The sequence below is a fragment of the Ursus arctos genome, unplaced genomic scaffold (assembly GCF_023065955.2).
Source record: "Ursus arctos isolate Adak ecotype North America unplaced genomic scaffold, UrsArc2.0 scaffold_5, whole genome shotgun sequence".
Lineage (NCBI taxonomy): Eukaryota > Metazoa > Chordata > Mammalia > Carnivora > Ursidae > Ursus > Ursus arctos.
Genome location: NW_026623067.1, coordinates 40,931,476 through 40,949,157, shown reverse-complemented (window position 1 = coordinate 40,949,157; position 17,682 = coordinate 40,931,476). Strand labels below are relative to the sequence as shown.

The 17,682-nt window shown below is 34.8% G+C and overlaps 1 protein-coding gene across 2 annotated transcripts; it reads left to right on the top strand.

Annotated features, from left to right (window-relative positions):
• Positions 1–80: 80 nt before the first annotated feature.
• YIPF5 (Yip1 domain family member 5) lies at positions 81–12,653 on the top strand. 2 transcript variants are annotated; one of them, XM_026499004.4, is made up of 7 exons: positions 114–252; positions 374–499; positions 787–906; positions 7,269–7,441; positions 8,235–8,380; positions 10,142–10,323; positions 11,671–12,653. In XM_026499004.4, exons 3-7 carry the CDS (start codon positions 797–799, stop codon positions 11,831–11,833), a joined length of 774 nt encoding a protein of 257 aa, XP_026354789.1. In that variant the 5' UTR covers positions 114–252; positions 374–499; positions 787–796; the 3' UTR covers positions 11,834–12,653. The 2 variants fall into 2 exon arrangements, with proteins under 2 accessions (XP_026354788.1, XP_026354789.1); XM_026499003.4 differs by lacking the exon at positions 374–499 and having other exon boundaries at positions 81–252.
• The last annotated feature ends 5,029 nt before the right edge of the window (positions 12,654–17,682 follow it).

Sequence of the window (17,682 nt, the reverse complement as noted above, 5' to 3'; positions counted from 1 at the left end):
GCCACTGGACTAAGTTCGTCGATACTGCGCATGCTCCACAGCTGGTTTCCTCCTTCCTGGCCCCGCCCCATACCCGCTCTAGAAGGGCACAAATCTGCCAACACGCCTGCGCGAGCGGGTGTCCTCCGGAAGCAGTTCTTTGGCCCTGTGACACGTAGCAACGGAGTCAGTTCAGGGTGTTAAGCGTTGTTGGGGGGTTTTGGGGGGGGGTTGCTGGAGCAGCTGACGCCGCTACCGCCGCTTTAGCGTTTGGTGAGTGTCCCAGGCTTGTAGCACACTGTTCGGCTTCTCTTCACTCCTGTGCAGCGCGGCTTGTTGCCGCCGTTCGGCGCCGCGTTCCGGTCCTTTCGCTCAGACCCTCACTCCCTTTCAGGCCCTTGCTTTGACGCAGCCCCTGTACCTCAAGCGCGGCCTTCCAGGAGTCTCCCCTTACCCGGAAGGCCCAGGCCTTATTTTGCAAGGAGACAGTCGCATTGTCAGCGGCAGGGTCTGCCCTGAGGTGAGGAATCGTCTTTGTTGTTGATATTTAGACCTCCATGGGACCAGTTCTCCCACGCCCCTTACCCTAACCCGGGCATATCAGCTCCGTGAAGTGGAGGTGTCATCCCCGCTTTTAGAGACCAGACGTTTTCTGTGCAACTCCCACCTGGACCTATCCTCCAGATGACGTTCCCCCAATTCCAGAAGAAATAATTTACTGCCTCCTGAGGCTTTTTGCTTCGTATCGAAACGAATTCAGTAGGACCTTGGGTATAAACACTACGTGCCATTTTTCTTCTCTTTCAGATAATTTGCAATGGCAGGGTTTGATAACTTAAACACGGATTTCTACCAGACAAGTTACAGCATCGATGACCAGTCACAGCAGTCCTATGATTATGGAGGAAGTGGAGGACCCTATAGCAAGTAACTTGTCACCTTTGACAATATTTAGTCCAGACTGAAGCGAAAGCCTGTATCCTCATTGTTTGGTTGTGCCTAAAACTCAATGTGTCAACACGTCCCTTGTTAGGAATGTGATTTTTCATAATCTTCCTTCCTCTGGAAAGATCTGTGACACTGGTTTGGGTTTGAAGGGATTGCGCTATTTAGAGTTTCACTTAAAAGTGAAATCTTCAGGTGTGCCCCCAGTGCAAAAGTAGATTGTTAAAGAACTGTTTTCTGGTAATAGTATTTTTACATCATTTAAGATAGGGATGCAAGCTTCAAGTATCTAGAAGATACCTAGGCTATTTCATCTACAGAACCAGTTAAAAATTTAAAATCTTGTGATGGCTAGTTTAAGAAGTTAAGTCAGTCCAAATTTCAGACCTTATCAAGGTTAATTCAAAGGGCTTAGTGACGCTGTTCAGCAGTGTAAGCTCCCTGTTATGAATCATCGGGTGATATTTTTTTTAATAGCAAGTGATAATCATCTTTATTAACGCTCATATGGAAACCTTTTGGTCAGTACACACAGGTTGCCAGTTGCACATTGAAGAGGGGGACTCAAAACCTTTCAGCCCTTAACTGTTAAGAACAAAACAAAACAAAACAACAAAACCCTGATTTTTTAATAGTCTCTGGTGTTAGTGGCAGAAATACTTTACCTGAGGCTTTCCACCAGTCTCCTCTAGGACATCATATTCTTAGTTTTTTTAGGATTTTTACAGATAATCTCATCAGTCATTTCCAATACCATGGTGGCTTCACCTTTTTTAGATAGTGCAGGACCCCTTCAAGAATCTTAAAAAAACGATGAGCCTCTTTCTGAAATATAAATACATCCACTCAAATGCCCACATAAATATGCATGTCACTGCACAGTTGATGTGCCGTCTGATGGTTCATCTGTGAACCCTGAATTAAAAACCTCATGAAGAGTCTCCCAGGATGAGGGCAAGAGAAGGTTGTGTATTGAATCAATCTGAGAGAAACATGTAGTAGGAGAACATGTTTGAATTAATGAATGAAAATGCCCAAGAATTTAAAAAGCAAAGCAAAAATCAAGTTCAGCCCTCAGTATGGTCTGTCTTATATAAGCTGTACTTTTTACAGGTTTACAAGCTGTTGATCCCTTGAGTCTGCTTAATTTGATATATTCTAAGGCTTTTGCCCCCCTAAAACCTAACACACTGAACAGTGGGAGGGAGCACGTGAAAAATACTGTGAATCATTTTTTCCTTAAGTTAAATTCTCTTATATACTATCAGGAGTTTATCTCTTTTGAACAATTAATTAGACAGAATTGGAAAAATCGTGTTGAGAAATCTCCATTTATTTATTTACCTAAAAATGTTTTTTGTTTTTTGTTTGTTTTAACCTGTATTAGAGGAAAATGAATGAAAGATTGGCCAGAGTGCAGCCAAAGGGCTTTGGAAAACCTGTCTCTCTACGCAGGCCTATTTTTAACTAAATGATATTTGGCCTCTGCAGAACTATTACATTTAAATCACAGCCTCCTAGATTTATATATCTCTGCCTTTCTTTCCTGTCCTGTCCATATTTGCATCAGTTAAACGTGTGACTTCTCTTTTCATTCCAGATATCATCCTCTCTTTTCAGTTTCCCATAGGGAGTTTGTTTAGATATTCTTTTGCTAAATATTCTCACAATTCCATTGCAGCCAGATCATGTGCCAGTAACCATTGCTTCAGTATAATAAAGTTTTATTGCAGCTGCTTACATACCCATTATTGCCAGTTAACAAATATGAGTTCATAAATGAAGCCTAGGAAAACAGGAAGTTTAATGTATTATCAGTAATAATTGGGTTTCATTTATAAGCATCATTTATATATTAATATAACTACAACAAAAAGTAAAAGACCCTTTAGTCTTAATCTGTTGAGTTTTATGATTGCCCCATTGGACAGGTCCCACATTGTATGCTAGATATGCCTATAAAATGCCAGCTATGTATTTTTTAAGTATTTAAAGCTAGTATTTTTTCATCTTTGACTTAACTGTTAAATACCTATATGGAATACAGGGTTGATTTAGTCTCTAAAGATCATGTCTATCATGCTATACCCAGCAGGAGCAAGCCACAAATTTTCCTGACCAGGTCCTTCCAGAATAGGAAAACAGTAAAATTCCATGGTGTTGTCTTTCTCACCTTGCATCTGAAAGAAGGAATGATGCTACCACTTTTGAAGCTATCATTTGCTTGTAGTAATTCTGTTCCTTATATGACATTTATGATTTTATATGAAAAGTTCTAAAATGTGGACTGCAGACCCCAGAGGATCCGTGAGAACTTTCGGAGAGTCTTTAAAGTTAAAACTGTTATTATAACAATACTAAGACACTACCTTTTCAGGTGTGTTGACATTTGTACTGATGTTGTAAAAACAGTGATTGGCAAAACTGCTAGTATCTGAATATGAATCAAGACAAGGGCATCAGATTGTTCTAGTAATCGTTGTATTCTTCATTGCCACACACTTGCTGGGGTGTGGAGGGAACCAGTTTCATTTAAGGATGCCCTCGATGAAGCAGTAAAAATTATGATGCTATTAAATCCTGACCCTTTAGTACACACATTAAAAATATTCTTTGTGACAAAATGGGAAACAGTCATAGAGCACCTCTGGTTCATACTGAAGTACAATGATTTTCTCGAGGAAAAGCCCCTGTGCAATTTGAATCGCAGACTGTATCAGCTGCTCTTCATGAAAACCATTTTTATTGGAAAAAACATCCAGACAAACTATGGTTATTTAGACTTGAGTCCTGCACAGATACTTTCTCAATGATGAAATAATTGAGCTTCTTACTTCAAGAAAGAAAACTGACAGTATGTGTAGCCAATGGTTAAATCCAAGTTTTTAGGTAAAAATGAGGATTTGGGAAAACTGTGTCCATTACTGTGAACTTGTCAGCTTTCCAGTAATTAACATTTTTCTGATAAAATCAGTGATACTAACAAATACGATTTTCCTATATTTATACCTCATACATATGTTTTATATTAAATATGTCAGTGTTTGGAAGAGCTGTATACTCACATTAATATTTTCTAACTCAGCAGTGAATGTTACAATATCATACCTGAGTAAAGAAAGGATCCATTCAAAGTTCAAGACAGATCAGTGTATTCTAACAGTATAAAAAGTTTATTAGTATTGTTCCATTTTCTGTGTTGCAACTTTAATTTTAAAAACTACCACTCTGAGTTTTGATGTAGTATGAAAAGAATAGTTATGATAATCTGAAAAGATTGTTCAATAGTTTTCCAACTATTTGTCTGCAACACTAGATTTTCCTCACATATTTCAACTAAAGCAATACATCGCTACAAATTGAATGCAGAAACAGATATAAGGATTTTTAGCTATCTTCCATTAAACCCCAGATGTTAATGAGATTGTCAAAAATGTAATACATTGCCACTTTTCTCAGTAATCTTTTAAAGTAGTTTTTCATAAAAATTTATGCTGATAGGTAACAGGTTAATTATTACTTTGAATGAATTAATAATTTTTCTTTTTAAAGATTTTATTTATTCGACAGAGATAAGAGACAGCCAGCGAGAGAGGGAACACAAGTAGGGGGAGTGGGAGAGGAAGAAGCAGGCTCATAGCGGAAGAGCCTGATGTGGGGCTCAATCCTGTAACGCCAGGATCACGCCCTGAGCCGAGGGCAGATGCTTAACCGCTGTGCCACCCAGGTGCCCCGAATTAATAAATATTTTAAACGCTGCTGTTTTAATTTCTAATGTGATAAATATTGACAGATATAACCCACATAAATAAAAAATCTTTGGGGTTCCCAGTAATAAATTTTAAGGGTATAAGGGGATCCTAAGAGCAGAGAGTTTGAGAACCACTGGTCTATACCATTCTTTTTAGTTTTTCTGTTGCATACACATTCATATTCTCTTGTCTTTTTCTGTGAGAGAGAGAGAGAATAAAATATAATCTGTTTATGCAGATTGTAGAAGCCTCCATACGGAGCTTTTCTAGCTGTTTCATAAACTCAGAGGTAGATCTATGATACATTCTAACAGATCGATACAATAGCATATTACACTAAATCAAAAAATGTTAATTCTTGTCCTAGTTCATTTCAACCATCTTGTTTTGGGATGTGTGTGTGTGTGTGTGTGTGTGTAAATAAATGGAAATCAACATATTTGCATATAAAAATGACAGGGGAAAGGTATATATGGAAAGAAGATACTATAGCTCTCTCCATAAAGTAGGATTTGGGGGTGATTTTTATTATAATTGTTAAGAGTTGGCCACTGGAGTCAAAAAGTTTGGCTTTGAATCCTGACAAAATCACAGGCAAATCATTTTCACCCAAATACCAGTTTCTACATCTTTATAATGGAAGGATGATAAAATCAACCTCCTAAAGTTGTAGTGAGGTAATAGGATATAATTCACATTAAACACTTGACACAGTAACATTCAAATAGGTTATAAATATTTTTGGAAATTTTTAGTAGTTAATATATACCTATATGTTATTTATAACATTTTAGAATGAATTAATTTTAATGAATAGTAAATGTACAACACTTTTAAAGGTGCAGAAGTTTTTAATATGAAAATTAAGTCTTCCACTTCCCCCGGCTTCCAGGTCCTTTTACCTATATAATTATATGTTATGCTATCTATGTTACATTATACCTAAATGTACATAATTGTATGTATTATACGTAATGTGTGTACATGTGTATATAAATATATACATACAGATATAGTCCAATAAGTACCATCACAGTATATCATATGGTATATACTGTTCTGAACATTGGGTGTTTTTCAACTCTGCCCACTAAGTATCTTTTGGTTATCATTCCTTATTAGTACACATAAAAGTACCTCATTCCTTTTAACAGGTGCGTAGTAATCTATGCCCCTATTACAATATATTTACTGGTAACTGTTCGTATTGTTTTTTATCTTTTGCTATTAGTGTTTCATCGAATTTTATATTACTATATAACCAGAAAAATAAATAGCATTTTTTAAAGTTTGGATTGGTCTAGGGAGTAAGTAAATTTTGAGAGTCCCATTGGGCTCTCCAGAGGGCTATGTGTAGTTGAAATTTTGCCATTACTTGAATTTGCTTTTAATCAAGATCAGTGAATTTAAAAATTAGATTTAATTTTAAAATCTCAATATTCATGGCAGTCATTAGATTTTATATTTGTCAAAAGGGAACTATTAAATTTTTAAGGGTGATTAAACTTAAAGGATCTTTAAGGCTTCTCAGTTCTTTCTAAAAATATCTTTTAAAATAATTGTTTTACTTCTATATTTCTTACTATGTAATGAGATTAGACCTGTTCATAGGTAAGCCCAGAACATGGTAAAACGGTTTTTTATTTAATTTTTTTATAATAATTTTTTATTATGTTATGTTTGTCACCATACAGTATATCCTTAGTTTTTGGTGTAATGTTCCATGATTCATTATTTGCGTATAACACCCAGTGCACCATGCGATATGTGCCCTCCTTAATACCCATCAATGACCTATCCCAGTCCCCCACTCCCCCTCCCCTCTGAAGCCCTCAGTTTGTTTCCCAGAGTCCATAGTAAAGATACTGCTTCAGCATCCTTCTGTTCCCTGTTGTTATCATCATTACAATAGCCTTGGTAAAGTCTCTTTTTCTACGAAATGCAGGATTTACTATAGCACATATCAAATGAAACAGGTGTACACCTAGTTTGAAAACTTAGAAGTGCTATTCAAATGCAAGATGTACTAATAATGTTTTGTTATATTCAGAAAGCTTTCACAGAAAGAGGCTTGAATTTTTCCACTCTGTATTTGAAATTGGTGGTTGTTCTTAAAGAGATTTACCCACTTGCAAAAAATAGCATACTACAAAAAGTGAAGAAGAATGATTACATTCAATGGAGAACCAGACCACAGTGGAAAATTACATAGCATGTAGTACAAAGTCTGTCATGCTACATTTTCATTCATAGTCTTAGGCGTCAATTGTATTTCACAGCTCTCTTCATGTTACTTATACTTCCTGGAGAGGGAGAAATAGATAAAATTCTTAAGTTGTTGACCACCTAATGTTTAGAAGTTTCATAGTTTGTAAAATGCTTATGTGCTGTGTGAGTGTTGGCATCATCAGGAAGATTCTTTAAAAAAACAACTTACCATTGTAGATGATTAGATTGGTCTTAGTTATCATTTCAATACCATTTATGAAAACTGGCAAAGTAGCTATTCTAGGAATTGCATGACTATGACAACCTAGGTCTCAGAGATATCCACTGTTGACATAATTCTGAGAAATGTACTTTGATTTACAGACAGTATGCTGGCTATGACTACTCGCAGCAAGGCCGATTTGTCCCTCCAGACATGATGCAGCCACAACAGCCATACACTGGGCAGATTTTTCAACCAGCTCAGGCATACACTCCAACGACACCTCAGCCATTCTATGGAAACAACTTTGAGGATGAACCACCTTTATTAGAAGGTAGGATTGTTTGCAGTGTTTCATAGTATTCTGTATTGCCCCTCTGGTCAGTGAAAATATATCTTAGTTTGGAGAACTTGTCCTTTCCTTTAAAAGAATAATGTTATAGAAAAAAACAGATATGAAACCACATTGAGCCATCGGGGACCAGATTTTTTAATAGATCTTTATAAAGTGATAGTTATGTCAGTATGTGCATTGACTTTTACTTCACATTACTAATTAAAGTCTGTCAGTGGAAGAAATGAAAGTAGCATGGCAGTGACTATTCTACATGGAAGAAGCTGGCAAAAGTAGTAACATCACTGAAAAGTATGGAGTTTTTCAAATTGTATCCTAAAACCCATAAAGCAGTAATTTTATACATTTTTGGGAGGGTGAGATACCCTTTCAAAGTCTAATGAAAGTTATGAATACTCTTCTCAGAAAAATGCACACCTGTGCATAGAAACATAATTTCATATACAATTTCATAGCATCTCCAGGTATTCCTGAAGCCCCAGGTAAAGAATTCCTTAACACTGCCCATATATTCTTTGTTACACAGTCACAGCTGAGAATGTTGTATTTTTTCACATCCATACACTTTTCCAGCACCAAACCAGAAATAGGATATTTGTGGAGTAAGCACCACAATCAGTGAAGACTGGTATTGAGGACTAAGCAAAATGTCTCATATTGCTAGATTCTCTTTTGATGCTGAATGTTTCATTTTGTCTCCTATTGCAGCATAAATTCTGGTAAACTGAAGGTGTGTCACAAATCCTAATTGTCTTATTTTCTTTTCCTTTAGAATTAGGTATCAATTTTGACCACATCTGGCAAAAAACATTAACAGTGTTACATCCATTAAAAGTAGCAGACGGCAGCATCATGAATGAGACTGATTTGGCAGGACCGATGGTTTTTTGCCTTGCTTTTGGAGCCACGTTGTTACTGGTAAGATTTTAGTTTGAACTCTCAGTGTGAGAGGAGAGAACAATCTTTCAGTGTTCCACCAGGAGCCATTTTCATGACTCTGTTTATACATGTGTTTTGAATGGTATTGAATTGCCTAGATTATATACCTATTCATCATTTCTCCATTGATAATAAATGTCGTATATTTTGAAATAATTTTTTGTTCCAAGAAAAGGTCTAATTATTAGAGGAAAAAAACAAATAATAACATGTGGCTTCAGTCCCTCATCAAACTTCCTTCTTTTTAGCAATTGACATTGTTTAGCCTGTTGCTCTTTTGTTTGTTTATGTATTTTAATGATAGCTTTTTTTTTTTTTTAATCTATGGACTTTGTGTGGTGTTTTGTTGTTATAGTGGTGCTGGTTGTCACTTTACTATGTATTATTTTAATTTTTAATGAATTGGAACGTTAAAGGATAAGACGTTTTACTGTCTATTTCCTACCTCCCTACAAATGTTAAAGTATATTGAAAATGAATACTTGTAAAGATAATTTGTTAGTATCTGTTGTGTTTTATGTCTCTGAATTAGAAGAGATAAATGATGTAATGGATAGAAGATGGGATTTTTAGCCAGAAAAGCTGGGCATCAGTTCATTGCTCCTGCTGTGTCCTGGAGCAAGCCGTTTCATCCTTCAGCTCCCTCTGATAGATAATCCTATGATTCCCACCTCACAAGATTGTTTACAGATTAACCCAGACAGGTTATATGAGAACACTGAAAAATTTTAATGTGCTGTACAAGTATGAGGTTTTATTACTACATTAGTGAATTCGTTGGTGATCCCAGCTGAACCCTTTGAAACTTCTACACTCACATATTTACAAATAAATACTGAGTCTAACAAAAATGACAAGAATTTTTCCATGTAACATAATCTTTAGAGGCGTTCTCATGATTTAGTTTTATATGTCCAAAATCTGACAAACCAGGAAGTTTTTGAAATCTTCTCTGTGGACTGATTTTCATCATAGTATGACTTGAGTACAGTGTTCATATATCTTGACAGTACTACGACAGCAATTTAACTGACTTCTACGTCTTAAGTCTGTTCAGTAATGTTTTTTACAAGAGCATAATTAAGTTTTGTTTTTTGTTTGTTTGTCAAAAGACTGTAAATCTACCAACAATTTGGAAAAATAATGAACGAAAACTATATTTTCCATTACATTTCTCTTACTTGTTAATCAGTTTTCTTTTCCCCTCCCCATAGAACCACAGTGTCCTGCTTATCCTGCCTTCTTTTCTCTTAGCTCCTTTAACAGCCATGTTACAAAGATTGCAACTACATCTACCAATGAGAATAAATTGCTTCTGGGCAATTTTGGTGGTATTAGGTGCTTTCAAGTAATATTAGATATTGTCCAAACATTCTGCAAGGCTTTTCATCTTGTCTGTGTAGTTTATTTGCTTAAAATCAGCTAGATTTCTTTTTAGACATCTACTACTTAAAGGTGATTGTACCGTGATTTTGTATCTTTATTTGCTGAATTGCTCAAATAGTAAACTGGAAAATGAAAAACCAGATATCTGTGTATTGGGAAGTGGATACTTCAGATTTCTTGAGACAGCTGTAAAAGCGAATCTGTGTTTTACTATTCTGCATAAAGAATAGATGTCTCTGCAGATTTTGATGCTCACAACGTGAATATTTTCTTACCTGTACCATTTTAGGTGAAGTAAGACCAAAAAGAACTTATTTTCTTTCTTTTAACCTATAATCTTTTCTTTACCCATAGGCTGGCAAAATCCAGTTTGGCTATGTATATGGGATCAGTGCAATTGGATGTCTAGGAATGTTCTGTTTATTAAACTTAATGAGTATGACAGGTGTTTCATTTGGGTGTGTGGCAAGTGTCCTTGGATATTGTCTTCTTCCCATGATCCTACTTTCCAGCTTTGCAGTGATATTTTCTTTGCAGTAAGTACTGATCTTTATTTTGGGGATTGATTGACCAATTCTCTGTAATAGGATTTATCTCACCATCAGTTAAATATAAATCACTGATTCAGCAAACATGAGATACAGTGCCTGTTGTGAATGAGGACTGTACTACATGCTTTTCAGTGGTGAACAGTGGGACTGAGAATAAATTTTAAAATCTTTTATACCATCTCTGCTTTTATCTGTGGTAAAGAATTTCACTTCTTTTGTGTTTACTTACCAGTGTCAGTAAACAAACCAAACGGTGGTGATTGTTAACTAAAATATTGCATGAAAAGAACAAGTTGTTAAAATTATACTTACTGTCTCTGATATTTTTTAGACTATATCTAATTTCTTAAAGATGTTGGGCATATGCTAAGTGAATGAACATACTCTGTGTTTGGCAGCTTTTTAACTGAAAACGAAACATTCTTTTTATGGGAGGAGGCTGTTACTAGCCTGCCATGTTCTCAGATGCACTTGTAAGCAGCTTTAAGTATGTAATTGTTAAATAACATGTTAGGTAAGGTTAAAAAGGAAAGTGTAAATTCCTGCTGATGAAGTTCTCTCCTCATGGCCAGTGTGCAGATTCTCTCTCAACAGTTCAGGCTCCTCCTTGTGGTTAGTGCCAGGCACAATCTATGATGGGCTTTTGTTGCACTTAAAAAGTTAAAGGAGAGGTTAGGGGAAGAGCATGTATCAGCTGTTTGATGCTAGAGATTTGGCAAGATGATGGCTTCATAATGTTATTGCTTTGCATAAATTTTCAGTGTAGAAACTGTTTCACTCTTTTCATTTGTGGAGCTTGGGAGATATATATTTGAATTTTACAAATGAGATTTTCTACCAAAGCAGTATTTTCTAACCAGGGCCCTTTGCTCTCAGGGGATGTTAGGCAGTGTCTGGAGATAATTTTGGTTGTCATAGTTGTGGGGCGTGCAGAGGTGCTACCGGTACCTCACGGCTAAAGGCCAGGGATTCTGCTAAACAACCTGACAATGCACAAAACAGCCCTTCACAATGAAAGTGCATCCATCCCCGATGTCAATAATGCCAAAGTTGAGAAACCTACCTCCTGTGCTAACAGGAGCAAAATGTAGTTACATAAATGAGCTTTTTATCACATCATTGAATGTGGATGTGGATAATTGAGCGTCATTGAATTCACCGTGAGGTACATTATTTTAACATTTGAAAAAAAATTTTTGATCATTTCTGCAGATGTGTACAATGTGGATTTAAAATACTTCTCTTTAGAATTGATTGTTGTTATATTCTTATATAACTAATCTCATCTACTGCCTTTTCCTCCCTCCCCCCGTTTTTCCTTGTTGGTTACAGAGGAATGGTAGGAATCATTCTCACTGCTGGAATTATTGGATGGTGTAGTTTTTCTGCGTCCAAAATTTTTATTTCTGCATTAGCCATGGAAGGACAGCAACTTCTAGTAGCATATCCTTGTGCTTTGTTATATGGAGTCTTTGCCCTGATTTCCGTTTTTTGAACTGAATTTATCTGGCGTGTGAACATCATTGGGCCAAAAAGGACTTTGAACTCTTATATTGGACCAGCGAACAGCTACAGTGCAACTCTCATGCAGACCTAATATTTGACTGTTGGAGCAATGGAAGTAAACATGTATCTTTTGTTCATTTTTATAGAACTTTTGAATACTATGTTGGATTTATCTGCAGTATGACTAGCTTTAAGTGTTTGTGCTTATACAAGTAAGAATAAGAAGTGCTATTTCTCTTCTGTTCCTGCAGCCTTTGAAAAACAAATTTTTTTCCTTGCAAATTATATTAAGATGTTTTTAATAGATTTTTATCAACTGTGGAAACTAACCACAGAGCTAATAATCTTTCTTAGAAACAACCCAATCATAGTTAAGAAGACACGAGACTTATTGCAGAAATATTTTTCCAAGGGATTAGGAAAGAAAAATTGCCTATATTCTTGAGTTAGATGCACTTGAAGCAAAAAAGTGATCCCAAAGTAGAGTTTTAAGAGTTTGCACTTCAAAAATTTGACATTCCTTTAAATTATCTCATGGAGTTTTTGCTAAAATTCAATGAGACAAGAAGTTCATAGTCTACTTTATTGTAGACAGAAAATGTGAACACCTGTTAAGATTAGCATTAACTAAACTGTAGTGACCCAGACTGGGCACATTAATGTTCATAGTTGGATCTCCATATTTCCTAGGAAAAAGAAAATCACTAACCTTTTTTGAGAAAAATATTTAAAATGTCACAATTTCAGTACTGCAGTTATCGATGTAAAATGCATTTGATGCTTAGTAATTAAAATTTTCCCAATTTTAACTGCTGTTGAGTTGACTTTCGCTGTTTTCGGTATCGCATTTTCTTTAAGTTGTGGTTTTAACTTGTATTCCTGATTTATCTTAAGTTTTAAGAACAAATAATTTAGTATAAAATCAGAAAAAAAGGGATTAAGTGAAAGGCAATTTGAGTTACATTATTTCCTTGTATTAAATTTATTTGGTTAATGTCATGCTCTCTTGCTAGAGAACCTGTAGGAAAATATTATATCTTGTATTTTGATTATTGGCTTTTTCTGAAAAAATTGCCTCTGATTTTAGACAAGCTCAGTTACACTTACAAGAAAGGTGCCCTGTGGGGAGGAAAATGTTGCTTTTTTTAAAAGAAAAAGGAGACTTTTGGACTAAGTAAGAAAACACCAAACTGATGTTAATTGTTGTTTTTAAAAGGTAGTGTTCAATCAAAAAAGGAGATTAAGTTAATAAAATACCTTTCTTATAAGATCATGATTTCTAATTTTTGGAATCACATAAATTTGTTTTTCTTCATTAATACTTAATCTTCTGAAGGAATACTCTCAGTAATAATTCATTTCTGTCTGGATTTGCAAATGTACCAGAGTGTTTTAGAATATTTTTTATTGCAATCTGTGGATAGTATCTTTTTTGCCTTTTTCAGCTCATTTTAAAATACATTTCTTATAAGATCATGATTTCTAATTTTTGGAATCACATAAATATGTTTTTCTTCATTAATACTTAATCTTCTGAAGGAATACTCTCAGTAATAATTCATTTCTGTCTGGATTTGCAAATGTACCAGAGTGTTTTAGAATATTTTTTATTGCAATCTGTGGATAGTATCTTTTTTGCCTTTTTCAGCTCATTTTAAAATACATTTCTTATAAGATCATGATTTCTAATTTTTGGAATCACATAAATTTGTTTTTCTTCATTAATACTTAATCTTCTGAAGGAATACTCTCAGTAATAATTCATTTCTGTCTGGATTTGCAAATGTACCAGAGTGTTTTAGAATATTTTTTATTGCAATCTGTGGATAGTATCTTTTTTGCCTTTTTCAGCTCATTTTATAAATACACACTAATCTTATTAAGGCAAATATAATGAGTGCCTTCTGTTAATATCCAGTTTTTCCTAATGAACAGGGTAGGTGATGCTTTGGGAATTAAGTTTTCTCACTGTTGCTTGGTTTTAGACCATTAATCTTCAGCCAGATTCCCCAAATTATTTTCTTATTTTTTGCCTCTCCCACCCCCAAGACAATAATTTTTAATTTATATCAATGTTGAGAGATTTTTGTTGTTGGTTATCTTATTTAACTCCAGAGCGATAAGGCACAAAACCATCATATATAAACAGTTACTCTGTCAAAACAGCTATATAGTGGAGTTGCATTTAATGCAAGAGGTTAGTTTTAGAGTTTGCTTGGTACTTGAAGAGTCATGTATAGCCAAAGTTTCCCTTCTAAAAATTTTCCTTAAAATACAATGTATGTAGCCATATTTATGCATAGTTTAGAAGCTGAAAAACTTTCAAAAAGTTGTATGTGGTGACTTTTTTCTCTGGCATTGTAGTAGATTTTTGTTTCCTCAGTGAAGTTCCTGGAAGAGCACCTAGCTTGCTTTTAGGGCCTATTTTGTACCAAAAACATACATGTATTGTTAAATACTAGAGGTAACTCAGTATGGCTACAAGCTCACTTAGTGATTGTCCCTGAGTAACAAATTCACTGTGAATGGATTTTCAGGATCTCTCACTCAAGCTAGAGTCTTCTTTATTTATGCATGCCTTTATGCCAAGAACAGACAGTTGCTTTTATGTGTGATATAAACGTATGTTTTATGACTTTTAATACCACGTTATATTACCACGTTTACCAGTGGGTGCTTTCAGGAGCTCTGTAACTAGGCTTGTAGGAATAGGCATTCTTTCTGCAGATAGTTATAAAGATAGTGCAAAATTCTCTAAATCTTAAAATGCTAACTGTTGTCACATACTAGGCATCCAATCAAAGAGAATTTTTAAAAATGCGTCTAATGACATATTTTGAGTAGAATTTAAGTACTGTGCATTTGACATTTCGCAAGTTTATTTGTAACTTTAATGGGTATAGCTCAACTCAAATATACTCCAAATCTAAAATCTATCTCTGAAGTTCAAATTATACAATTATTTTTATAGTGTTTGTTACCTACAAAAAAGGAGCCTTTCCTTTCTGAAATTAGACACTTTTTTCCTTGTAAATGGAAGAATTTAGAACTTTGGGCAAAAAGAGAACTATAGAAATTAAAATCTTATTCAATAGGGTACTCTGACCTAGTTGTGGAAAATTGTGGGGAAGTCAGGACCACATTTGGAGATTTGCCTGTTGTCATATAGAGCAGAGCTAATGTAATGATTCAGACAATTTGCTTAACTTGCCCTGTAGGAGAAATTATATATATATATAATTCCTATTCCTACTATATATATATATATGTATATGTATATATACATATATGTGTGTGTGTATGACATATATATAAAATATATGACAAGGTGTTTAGCCTTTCATAAAATATTTCCAAAAGTTTTCCAAGGAATATAGAATGGTACAGATCATAGCATGAAGAATACCAAAGAATAGCCCTCGGTTTTCAGAACTCTAGCTAGAGCAAGCTTCTATCCAAATAATGCTCCAAGTTAAATCTATCCTCACAGACTATCCACTGATTCATTTTATGATGCCATGTCAGATTCTAACTACTGGTTACCAAATGATCTCAATTTTTATAAATTTCAATTTATTTGGAAATGAAAGCTTAAATGATTTCTTAAGCAATTTCATCTGATGATATGCTTGTTTCAAAATAGGAACTTTAAGAATGAAACATTTAGAATTAGGCAAAAACAAAGTACTTTTTCAAAGAGTTACAATAATTAATGGGAGATTCTTTTTTCTTCTTAGGATATATTTAGGATTTGGGGGAAGGAATGGCAATAACAAGATACCAAGGTTTATTGTGAATCCCGTAAGGAAAAATTGGATTGTGTGCTTTGATGAATAGTTAAGAATGATCTATCATTAGCTTGTCACGAATACGGAGTTTGCTTTCAAACAGCCTGAGTAAAGCTTATCCTCACCACTCTCTACAATCTGTGCTATTATTATTTTACACCACCAATGAAGATATAATTGATTTTTAACTCTGCCACCATCCAAATTGAAGTTTGAATTTTAATACATAACTATTACTTGAATTTCAGTAAGCTGCTTTGTTCATTAATAATGAAATATTCATAGCTGGGCAGTAGGTAATAGAAAACATTAAATATTAAATTATTGATTTCTAGGGATTGGCAGAGTCCTTAAGTAGAAGTGTTTTATATTAACAAATGTATATCTCAGAACGGTGACTATGCAAACTGAAGAAAGAAATCTAGTAGTGTGCAGTTAGGATTTTTGCATCAAGATAGGAATACTTCTACCCTTGTGAACCAAGTTCCTACTTTAGTTAATGAAGAACATTATCTGCTGATGGAGCACAGTGTCCTGTGTTTGTGCAAATAAATTAAAATGATTACATACTCAAATGAGGACTAATTAAATACAGAGCTGTTCTCCTAATTTAAAAGCACAAATACTTTCTTGAGCACATTCAGTTCTGAAAATCGGATATTACGTTTTTTGTTAGCCTAACAAATTAGGCTTACCTTGTGTATATAAATTTGGTTTATTTCTGAAACTACCACTAAATCTGATAGCAAGTGGGGTGATTAATTATGCATTAAGGTGTTTAAAATAGCTTTTCAACACTAGCAGCACAAAAAGAATTTTAAAAATGAGAAGACAATGAAGTACTCAGTAGATACATTTAAGATACTTAATTTATATACCTACTTGGCTTACTCTGGTTATCTTAAAAGTAGAGAAAGCAATATGGTTATTTCATTTTTTTCTTCAGGTAAATATAGTTTGAAAGTCCTTGTAAAATTTCATGATAAATTTGCTTACAGTTTTCAGTTTTGTGATCTTTGTTAATGCTGTAGGTCTTGATAGTCCCTTCTTTAGGCAGCCAATGGTCCTAAAAGTCCTACTGTGTTAAATGTTTTTTCAAAATAGGAATGTCTTTATTTCCTTTTCATGTTACATGCCATCATTACGATAAAGAAAAATACCTCTATACAGCAATAGAAAGGAGTGGTTTATTGATAAGATGTTCTAACAGGAATGACGCTCAGAAACATTATGCTAAGAAAAAAAAAGCCGTATATGAAAGACCACATATCCATTTATATGAATTTCTAGAAAAGAAATCTGTAGGGATAACAAATTCGTAGTTGTCTGGGGGTAGAAGTGGGAATTGATTGCTTAGCAAGAGGGAGCTTTTTGAGTGATCGTGGTTGCACAACTGTATGTTTATTAAAATCATTAAAGTATACCCTTAAAATGTGTTAGGTTTTATGATAATAAAACCTAGGTTAATAGTGTGGAGGGTGAGAATGGGAGGTAGAGCAAACTGCTAGAACATCTGTGTTCATTTAGAGTTCAAGAGGAAGGAAGAAGAATCCTAAGACAGATATTAACAGAGGAAAAAACAATAAAGAACTTTTGACCAGAGGGGGGAAAAAATTGAGACACCAAAGAAGTGAGATTGCCACCCCCTCCAAATTTCACTCCTCACCTAACTCCCTTCAGATTGATTGGTTTGCGTCCTAGCGGACCACACACAGGTGTCCTCTTCTGCCCCCTTGTACCCCCAGTGGCTTGTTCCACATGAATACACATGTGCACACTCCTCTTTTTTAAAATTTTTATTAAAATCCTAGAACGAAATCCATTTTATTAATTTGGTGGTTTTACTGTATTCACAATGTACAACCATCATCACTATTTAATTTCAGAATATTTCCATCACCCCACAGAGAATCCCCATACTTCTCACTTTCCTACCTCCCATACCCTGGCAACCAGTAATTATTTTCTGTCTCTGGATTTGCTTATTCTGGACATTTCCTATGAAGAGAAGCATAAAATGTGGCCTTTTGTTTCTGGCTTCTTTCACTTA

What these genes read in the sequence shown, in the direction of transcription:
- YIPF5 (XM_026499003.4), top strand. Translation starts at nt 797, where the DNA reads ATGGCAGGGTTTGATAACTTAAACACGGATTTCTACCAGACAAGTTAC. An exon ending in AGTGGAGGACCCTATAGCAA is followed by an intron (nt 907 to 7,268) that starts GTAACTTGTCAC and finishes TTTGATTTACAG; the next exon opens with ACAGTATGCTGGCTATGACT. An exon ending in GCAGTGATATTTTCTTTGCA is followed by an intron (nt 10,324 to 11,670) that starts GTAAGTACTGAT and finishes TGTTGGTTACAG; the next exon opens with AGGAATGGTAGGAATCATTC.